This window comes from Terrapene carolina, unplaced genomic scaffold (genome assembly GCF_002925995.2).
Source record: "Terrapene carolina triunguis isolate 2854851 unplaced genomic scaffold, T_m_triunguis-2.0 Scaffold141, whole genome shotgun sequence".
Taxonomy (NCBI): Eukaryota; Metazoa; Chordata; order Testudines; family Emydidae; genus Terrapene; species Terrapene triunguis.
In genome coordinates, this window is record NW_020664492.1 from 6,313,640 (window position 1) to 6,324,344 (window position 10,705).

The 10,705-nt window shown below is 44.6% G+C and overlaps 1 protein-coding gene across 1 annotated transcript in view; it reads right to left on the bottom strand.

Annotated features, from left to right (window-relative positions):
• Positions 1 to 274: 274 nt before the first annotated feature.
• The window catches only part of LOC112110225 (katanin p60 ATPase-containing subunit A-like 1), a 53,176-nt gene continuing 42,745 nt past the window's right edge, over positions 275 to 10,705 (bottom strand). Inside the window, exons 5-9 of the mRNA XM_024205126.3 lie at positions 10,517 to 10,675; positions 7,757 to 7,883; positions 5,765 to 5,899; positions 2,426 to 2,552; positions 275 to 564 (exon numbers count right to left, since the gene is read on the bottom strand). Of these exons, the coding sequence (XP_024060894.1) occupies positions 366 to 564; positions 2,426 to 2,552; positions 5,765 to 5,899; positions 7,757 to 7,883; positions 10,517 to 10,675 (747 nt within the window). The 3' untranslated portion in view covers positions 275 to 365. The remainder of the gene's footprint in view (positions 565 to 2,425; positions 2,553 to 5,764; positions 5,900 to 7,756; positions 7,884 to 10,516; positions 10,676 to 10,705) is intronic.

A 10,705-nucleotide genomic window follows, 5' to 3' on the forward strand; every position in this document is an offset into this window, starting at 1 on the left:
CTCATCACCCTCCCATGTCTGATTTACAGATTTGGGCCATGAAAGGACTAGTGTGTGTGAAAATAAGGAACACTGACATTAACTGGAAAAGTGCCGCTTATCTTCAAAAGTGTATTTTTCCCTTGCTATTTATGCATTTTACTATTCAGTCAGAAAGCATCTTTATGTCTCGTGTGGGTTACCATTTTTGTTCCTTTCAAGCATAACAAAATTTAAAAAGGGGGGGGGGGGGGGTGATTTTTGTCACAAGATAAAAAAAAAATCAAACCTTTTATTAAACCTTTTAAAACATTTCTAACTCATTTTACAGTTTACAACAGGAAAAGATTAAAAAAAACTATAGCACAGAAGAGATGTCACTGAGGTTAAGCAGATCCAAACTCCGCCATCCATTTTTCATACTTCTCCAGGTCTGCAGCTGAAACAGACTTGGAGATTTTCTTCAGAGCCAGCTCAAAGTCCCCCTTGGTAACAGGCATCTGAAGTTCCTCTTTAGAAAGTGCACGGATCTCTTCTGGGGTTAAGCCGTTAATGCGCCGTCTCATTGCCATCAAAGAGGCATCCCTGGAAACAAAGGAAAATACATGGGAACTAAGTGTCAGTAGTGTGTGCTGCGAGCCATATGAATTTTGATTATATTCTCAGGCTTCACTGGAAGGAACACTTAAGAAAGCATTAACTTTAAGATGTAGAACACATCTTTCTTCGCCTCTATGTTCCAAGATCACTACATTCATTTGATGTAAAGAATGCATTGGTATCCAAATCCATTTAAGCATATGGTAAATGTGCAGAGATAATTAAAACTATAAAACTGAAAACCTTTTACAATGATTCATGGAGATGAATCTTGTGACTTCAATGCAGTCACTAAACTCATGAAAAAAATTGTGCTCAACTGCTCCCTCCTTTTTGAAACACTCAGGAGCGTCTGTTCCCCTCTGTTGCAGCAAACTCCCACTCCATGGCTTCAACCTCCTTAGCAGTGTGCAGTCCCTGGGGGTGGGGGGGAGAGGGGAGCCAATGGCAGCTTGACTTGCAATTCAGCCCTGCTGCCAGTTTTGGCAGAGTGACTTGATTTGGAAAGTGCAGAGTGGCAGCCAAAAAGCACATGACATATTAATCCACAGGGCTGAGGACACCAATGCCTGCAGATCTTTATGTTCTATTCGTCTGGTAGACTCTTCCCCTGGCCCTTTCTAACCCCTGCTCACCAGAAAAGAGCATGTCGCTCATTTCTCACAGCATGGCCCATGTGGAATTTTCAGTTATGGATTCTCTTTTTGCAGTTTTCCCAGCAAGGGAGAATATAGGCCCGAGGGATAACATTTAATCTAACTATTATTGAACTACAGTTCAACACAAAAGATTTCAAAACTCTTGAGTCATTTCAACACAGGTTAATGGCCACTTAATCAGTAGAAATATGGGTCACCAAATTATTGAGACATGTTCGTAGAGTGTAAGTTCCCCTGGGCAGGGACCAGATGTTTGTACTTGATGTACAGCCCCTAGCTCTCGCACAGGTTGGACGTTTTCCAGCAGAACGTTTTTCTATTAGAAAATGCAAATTCTTCTAAATTGAAATGTTTTGCAGTAACAATGATTTTGATGAAATTCTGATGGAAACCAGGCAGTCTGCTGCAAAGCCTGGGGGACCCCGGAGGCCCTGGAAGCCTCAGATCCCAAGCTCCCAGGCTTATGGCTCCTTGGCAGCCAAGCTCTCAGGGTCCCCAAGTTGCCCATCTCCCTGCCTGGCAGGTTGACAGTGTTCCAGTGAGCGCAGAAAGCCATTGAAATGTTTGAAAAAGATCAAAACAAAAGGTCATTTTGACTTTTTCAAAACAAAATTTTGGAATTCCCGTTCTGCAGGAAATGTCATTGATCTTTTTGGTTCAAAGCAATATATTTTTTAAATTTTGGAATATCCTGCAAAATAGGGATTCCAGTTTCCAGCCAGCTCTATCTAGCACAGAGAGCATCTGAGTCCTGATTGGGTCTCTGGACATGACTGCAATAGAAAATATTATATAGGAATAAGTAAAATATCTTGTTTCTCTCTGCAGCAGGAAATTCCAGCTCCTAAACCCACAGGGTTAAAAAACCCCAAACCACCCAGCTTTATATTAGATTAGAAGATTAAAACATGAGTCAATGAAAGCAGACAATGGCAACAAAACATTTGCTCAGGCTGTCTGTTCTCCCACGACCATAGTAGACACCATCACATCTTGTACACAGACTCCATGCTTTCTAAGAACCATACTATTGTACTGAATAGTGCTAGCAAATGTATTCAAGCCTTAAACATGGTTTCTGCTAAGATGCTTTCAACTATTGTGGGTAGGGCCTGGTGCTGCTCTCTTTTACGGAGTAACGTAATTATTGATTTTAGATTTGTTTGCAAATAAAGTGAACAAAATACCTGCAAACATTAGTTATATCAGCACCAGAGTAGCCTTCAATCTTCTCAGCAATTTCTTCAAGGTGTATATCAGGATCCATCTCTACTTCCCGAAGATTAATCTTAAGCAGCTCTGCTCTGCCTTTTGCTAGGATACAAGAATCACTTGTTTAAAGTTTAACAATACTTTTGTTCAAGTCACCATGACACACAAATACTCAAAAAGACAAACACAATCTAGGCTTTAAATGGAAACTACAGATGAAAAGCCTCCTTATGATGGGTTATACAAACCTAGCACCAATAAGGAAGGGGATAAGCAGCTGCTCCGGACCCAGGCAGCCTCCCCAGGCCATACCTGCAAAGCATGCATGGCTTGGAGGAGGAGCACAAAAGGAACGGGTCAGCTCAGCAAGGCAGCATACAGTGGAGGTGAACTGACATACATTCTGAGTTCCTGGAAAGGTGCACTGCAGGAGCCCCTGCTGCCTGATGCCCTCCTTTGGCAAAATTGCCACACCAGAAGGGAAGAGCCTACAGATTCTCTGAAGGTTTGAGACTTTATCTTTGATTCCAGTTATTAAAAGTCTTTACAGTAGAACCTCAGAGTTATGAGCACCTCGGGAATGGAGGTTGTTCGTAACTCGGAAACGTTTGTAACTCTGAGGTTCTACTGTACTTCGTCTGTTGTGAAAAGAGGGGACAGGTAGCAAGTGACCCAGAGAAGCAGCAGTGTAGCACTCTGGGGTGCAGGATGTAGCTGCTTACTACTGAGCCCTGGAGCGGAAGCTGGTGGAGAGCTTGCTCTACCACCCCTTAGGCTAGGAGTATCAAAGCCAGAAGTCTAACCATGATGGGCAATCTAGATGAGAGAAGGCACTAAAGACAGAAGAGTCAAGACCCTGACTCGGGAGCCCTTTGCTTTACCTAGAGGGCTATCCCATTGCTGGACTCTTATACTCCAGAAGGGGTGGACATCAACATGACACCCAGCAGGAGGGCTGCGTCACAGAAGGCGCACACCACCACAGGACTAGAGCAGCTCTCAACAGGGGGTGCCAGGAAAGAAAAGAACCTGGCATGCCCTGCCTGAACACTGGGCAGCACCTATGGTGAGTGATCTCCTTGATACTCACATATTAGAAAAACAAAACCGATCACATTTTTGGCAGAGCATGTAGTTAAAAAATATCCTGTACAGACACTTCATAAAACAGCTCAGGAAGTGCAATCATACCAAATGCTTACACTTCTCAGGTGACTGAAAGCACTTAGCCATTTGCCTCATTCTGCACAATGTGCCTGAGACAAACAGATACTGTCTCTGGTATAATCACATACCTTGTTATGCATCATTTTCTCACTGTACACAGCTGACCAGCAGGGAATATTATTCTTACAAGACACAAAGGCGTGATCCTACAAACTTCTGATGCTCCTCCTGACCCCTGGGATACACCCTACTGTTCAGAAGTTGGACTGCACATTATTTACATGGTTTTATTAGAAACACCATGGACTTGATGACACAAATATTTCCATTTACATAGCGGTAGAGAGCATTCAGCAAAGCACTTAGCATATGCTAAACTTTAAGCACATGCTTAAGTGCTTTGCTGAATTGGGGCCCAACAGAGTTGCTGAAACCTCATGGAAAACAGAGAAATTATATTTAGAAACAATTGCATTGGCCAATTTTCAAACACAGGTGCTGTGTGCACAGCATGGTAACTGACTAAATAAGTACCCATTTACACAGCCAATTTAACCTTTCTGCACACAAAGCATGTGCGTATGCAAGTCCTACGCTTGTGATTTGGGAACCCACATTTGAAAATTTGTCCCTTTATGTTATTTTGAGGGGCAGGGGTGAAGAGAAAGAGGGTTTCTTTTCAGTTTTTTATTGCAAGGGAAAATGTACATTACATCAGCATCTTCATTTCTACAGCAACCAGCTTTGATGTCTTAAAAACAGAGGATGACCACTTTGAGAGGGAAGCAGCAAGATGAGCAGATAAAATCTTAAGAACACAACTCCTGTTTTATAAGTGTCCCTGGTGACTAACAGAGAACAGTGAAAAAGAAAATATAGAATGTATTTATACTACTGTGGTACCTAAGTGCCTTACAAAATTACCTATAATCCAGAAAGGGGGTCTGTACAGAGAGAGGGCATTTTCTTTAGAAGGGTTATTTATTATTTACAGAACACCATAGATGCACATCTGGCACACATGCAGAATTGTTTCTCTAAAACACAATATTTTCCTAAGTTTTTCCCAGGGCCTTATGTCATTTTAGAAATATCACATTATAAAATTCACACTACACCAGATCCTACAATTTACTTATTTTGTTTAAGCTTTTTCCAACTGAAATCCCTGGTGATCTCAAATTACAAAGCATGAATGTAAATACATCATCTGGAGATGCACAGAACAATTTAACTTCCTCATATGCGGAATAAGATGATAGAATGTAAACTCACAGCTACAGTGGCAAATCTACCTCATGTAAGAAGTGCAGGGTGTATTACGCTACATCCAAAGCAAGTCTTGTTCAATTAGAAACCAGAGCAAACTGATAGAATTTTAGACTAATCGGTCATAAAGACAGTCATCCTGTTATGAGCTATTACTGTCTGTGAGCTGCAAAAAACAAGCTGTATACCTATTAAAATATCCTTATACCTGTTAAACTCAATCACAACGGCTGTCACCATGAACACACATCTTGTTATCTTGTGTGCTCATGCAGTGACACAAGGCATCCACTGTCCCAAGAAGAAACAAAGCTATACAACATTCAAGTGATACGAATCTTGAAATTAATAGGGTATACGTGTGACAGCCAGGAATGAATGACAATACAAGCCAAGGCATCTTGGGCAGGAAAGCAATCAGTCTGCTACATTTTGAGTGACTTGAAGTCTAGGGATAAAGGCCAGCAAGCAGTGATTTACAATGTGCTAAGCTTGAAAGTGATAATTCATGGATCCACTTCTCTGCATTCATCTGCAAGGGCATGAGAATGCATTTGCAATATTTCTTAAAAAGTCCAAAGGCTTCCTTTGATGATCACTCAAGGATTGACTGCAACATTTAAAATAATTCCAGGCTCATTAAAACTAACTTGGTTTCAAAACGTAAGAACCCATCAATGGGTCTGTAATGAAATACCATAGTTCATTGTTTCTGAGCTCCAAGCAATTTTTTAAAGAAAACAACCAGCCATGTTATTAACCCCACAAATGCAATATTTAGAACAGAAATATCAACGGTCTTCACAATCCTAAGAGATACAGTGAAGAACAGTTTCCTAGAAAAAACATTTAAAGGAAAATGCTTGTAGCAATAGTACCTGTTGGCAGAGGTATATAAATCCGTTTCTCTAATCTTCTTCGCAATGCTTCATCAATGTCCCAGGGAAAGTTTGTAGCAGCCAGCACCATCACCATTTTGGAAGGGTCATCGTTTTCTAGTGCACCACCTACTCCTGCAAGTCCAACAGTGTAGGAAAGAGTCATTTTAATGATCGTAGCAAATAACATGCTTGCTAAAGGTGCTGGACTGACAAACCTTAGAGAAGGAGGCACTGCATTTATCAGTACATGGGCACAACATGGGTGCAAGCTTCTCTACACCACTCTCCCAACATACCCCAGCTCTGCTTTGGAGGCAGCACCTACTTCTAGGAAGGAGAGAACAGTTTATTCTGCCTGACAGTTCAGTTCTTGGCCGCTGCCAGACTGCCAACAACGTAGTTTTGTGATGCGTGGACACTTGCCCACTATGAACTGAACTGAAACTATCAACTTATTCTGTATTGGCTACTAAAGAGATGGTAAAAAACTTTCTGTCACCCCCCAACCCAAGCAGTTAGATTAAAAAAGAAACTGATTCCCTCTGGGCAAAAAAGCTGTTGTCCCTTCATTTTCTGTGGTGTGCCCAGTGGTGGACAGCACCGCCGGGCGAGCGGGACAGGGGAAGCCTCCACACGCCAACCTGGCTCCCTGGCAGAAGCCGGGGGGTGGGGGAAGCCAACGTGCACCGAACCCGCTCCCTGGCAGAAGCCAGGGGTGGCAGGGGAAGCCCCCACACCCCAACCCTGCTCTCCCGCAGAACGGGGGAAGCCCCTGCACCCCCTTACCCTGCTTCCTGACAAAAGCTGGAGGGCAGCAGGGGAAGGCCCCAGCGCCCTCCGACTCTGTCCCAGGCAGAAGCTGAGGGTGGCGGCAAGGGAAGCCCCCGCGCTCTCTAGCAGAAGTGCCAAGCGGGCAGGAGAAGCCCCAGCACCCTTACCCTGGGCCCCCGCAGAAGCCACGGGGTGGCAGGGGAAGCCCCAGCACCCGGACCTCTGCTGTGGCCCTGGGACTGAAGGATATCTCGCTACCTGCTGCGGCCTTGGGACTGGGGGAGGTCTCACTCCCCGCTGCAGCCTGGGGCTGTGGCAGAGGGGGACAGAGCTTCTCTGGTCTTAGGGCCGCAGTGGGGTGGGGAGTAGAAAGTAGCAAATGGGTTGCAGGGCCGCAGTGGGGGTGCAGAATGGGGGGGGGGGGAACAAAGGTGGGGCCTGGGAAAAGGGGCACAAAGAGATGAGGCCATAGGTGGGGTCGCAGGCAGAAGGGGTGGAATTGGGGCAGGAATGCAGGTGGAAGGGGTGGGCCCCCCCACTTGCTCTGGTCCAAGGCCCCAGGAAACCTTAATCTGCCTCTGCGTGTGCCTACACACTTGGGGGTGCTGCCCTACAATGAGCAACAACAGAGTGGGGGGTAGTCAAACCCCTGTACCATAAATATTCCTTTGATGCTGGTGTTAAATGGTCCATATACAGAGAATAGTGATCCAATGGTAAATCTTATTAATAAAAGGACACTAGTTGTCAATGCAAGGTCTGGTCTAGTCAAATCAAACAAAGAGGTCCTGAGTGGAAGAGTCAAGGAAGGCGTTTGTTCACAACTTTGTATTGCAGAAACCCCCTGTGCACTGCATCCCACACAAATGTCTGTGTTAAACTGCAGGAATGTTCAAAATAGGCTTCTCCTAGAGCAGGCTACATTTTTCAAATGAAAGTTTATTGAATATGGCTTTATATAAAACAAAACTTTTGCAGCAAGGTCATGCTTATAAAAATATACTTTAAAAAATTAAATATTCTGGACTCTCATTCACCAAAAGATGGGCCCATTTTGAACACTTCAGAATTAAAGAGATCTCTCTCCCGCCCCAATAAAAAGAGGTGATTGTTTTCTGCCAGCTCTACTCATTTCTGAACAATGAAGTGTCTATAAAGCATGTCCATAACCAGAAGAGAAACAGAAGCTCAACTCGGAGGTATCTAAACCCCAATTACCGTCCATCTGAACCAGCAGCTCCGACTTGACCCTGCGACTTGCTTCATGTTCGTCGGAAGTGCCTCTGCGGCTGCAGATGGAATCGATTTCATCAATGAAGATTGTTGTTGGTGCATAAAACCTGGCCTTTATTGAAGTGAAAATACAATGACTTAGATTGCAGTCGCAAGCACCAGCCCCAGTCAGGCTTCAGGCCCTATTGTGCTCGGTGCTGAACAAATGGAAGATATGTCCCAGCCACAGAAAAATTCATCTAAGATCCTGACCCTGCAAAGACTTCCCCATGTGCCTAACTTTACACACACACACACACACACAATCGTACCACTGAGGTCAATGGTAACTTTCACAGTGCAGAAAGTTAAGCATGTGCAGAAGTCTGTGTGTGTTACTTGTTTTCTTGTATGCAGTGTAGTTGTAGCTGTGTCAGTCCGAGGATATTAGAGAGACAAGGTCGGTGAGGGATTATCTTTTACTGGACCAACTTCCGTTGGTGAGAGAGGCAAGCTTTTGAGCCACACAGAGCTCTTTGGGTCCAGGAAAGGTACTCCAAATGGCACAGCTAAATACAAAGTGGAACAGATTCTTTAGCATGTATTCTAAGGGACCATTCAAGGTAGAGTGGCCCATTAACACCTCTGCAGTCATAGGATAAAAAGGGGAGGGGAGGGTTAGTTGGTTACAGATTGTTGTAATAAACCATAAATCCAGTGTCTCTGTTCAGTCCATGATTTTTAGTGTCTAGCAGAGTAATGAATTTAAGCTCTGTGAAAGAATGTACCTGTGTCCACACCCTACACACTGTTGTAATAATCTTTGTACAAAGTATGCCTTGTAAGGTGTCATTTGAAGACTCAATTTGCTCGTCAATATTGTCTTGATAAAATGTGTAGCAACACTGTATGTGCAGTTATAAGATTTCCATGGACGTTGCGTGAACTGCCAGGGGAGGCTAACCCCCAGCCCCGCCCCTTCCATCCGAGGCCCCGCCCCTTCCGTCCCCCACCGGAGCCAAGCCCTCCCTTCCCCCACCCCCTGCGGCTAGCCCCCCAGCCCCAAAGGAGCACAGGGAGGGCGGGCGGCCCCAGCGCCAGCTGCAGCCTCCTCAGTTCAGGAGCACGGGAAGGCGGGCGGTGCGTGGCCCCAGCCACACCATCGGTGCTCTGGGGGGGCTGGAGCCGGAGAATTGGAGCCACACGCAGGGAGTGGTCATGGCAGGGGGCGGGGTCATGCCTGAATGTTTGGGGAGGCTGAGCCGCCCCCAGCCAATGTGACCCGCTGCCCATGAAGATTTCCCTGTATGATGTTATTAACACATGTTCCAAACTGAGGTGGCAAACACATCTGTCTCAAACAAAAGAATGTGCTCTGCTTAATCTGCATTTAAGAAGTAAACAAAGTCATCAAGCAGGAAGGAAAACAAAAGAAGCTCCAACAGGTGAGGAAGAGCAGCAGGGAAGATCCCTTTCTGTAGATGCTCTGTCGCCCGAATCTCAGCTGGAAATGTTTTCCAAAGGGGGGGCTGACACTATAGAAAGGGGGGACAAACACCCCAAGCCACCCCCTCTCCTCCCTCTCTTTCTGCCCATCAATTCACTGCATGAGAAGAGACAAAGGAAGAAGGGGTCCTGGCCTAAGAAGTTTGGCCAATAAGCCTGTTGAGAGCATGTGGAGAGAAAAACTTCGCTTTGCATTTAACATAGTTAAGGCGCTAGTTGTATTTTATCTTTATTTTTCTTGTAACCACTTCTGACTTTTATGCCTCATTACTTGTATTCACTTAAAATCTCTTTGTAGTTAATAAACTTGTTTTATTGTTTTATCTAATCCAGTATGTTTAAATCGAGGTGTCTGAAGAACTATTTGAAATACTACGCTGGTATATTATCTTAAATAAAAAAAGGGACTTAACATACTTATATTGTCCAGGAGAGGGCTGGGCAGTACAGGACACATATTTCTGGGGGGGGAATCTAAGACAGGGAGTGAGCTGAGGTCACCCTGCAGCACACACACAGACATAGCTGGCAGTGACTTGCATGCTGGAGGCTGTTTGTGAGCAGTCCAGACTAGAGGCTACAGCAACAAATCAGTATAAAGTTTATAGGGCAAGGATGACACAGTTACTCATTAGTCTAGATTGTACACTGGGTATGTAACAAGCTCCCAGGCTCATCTTTTGAAAGTGTTGTGCAGGTTTCCTTTAAGGATGCGGACTGATAGGGATTGTTCTATATCTGACCTTTGCTTTCTTAGGTCTTGATCCTGCAAAGGAGGTGAGGGAACAATCAAAATATACTATTTGTAATATACATATTGTGCTTCTTGTGAAGTCAAAGGTTGGGAGGGGAGTTTCCAGCCTATCTAAAAATCGCAAGGTGTTTTAATGGGCACCATCTTGGAAGTGCAGAAGCAAATAAGGATGAGGAGAGGGTAAATGGCATATTTGCACACACACAACACAGTTCCTGGGGCGAGACTGTGTGTAAGTATTTCTCAGCTGCAGTTCAAGATCTGGCCCTTGATTTTCAGAAACCAACCTTCAGCTTGGAACAGAGAAAATAGATGAAACACATTTTGCTTCTAGAGACAAGGGTAATTTACTCCACAATCCTCAAATATACATCAAGAAGGGTCTGCTATATAAGCGTGCACACCCATCCACTGGAGAGGTTCTAGGGATAATGAACTCAATCCTGCAACAATGTGCTGTGAGGGGCTTGATAAACCAATAAAGGTCCCTAGCATCGAGGACTTACCATTTCAAACAACAGGCGGACTAGCTTCTCAGACTCGCCCCTGTATTTGGACGTCAGAGTGGAGGAGGAAACATTGAAGAACGTTGTCCCACATTCCGTAGCAACAGCTTTTGCTAGCATGGTTTTGCCAGTCCCAGGGGGGCCAACCATCAGAACACCCTAAAATTCCATACAGAGTAATAAATAAAT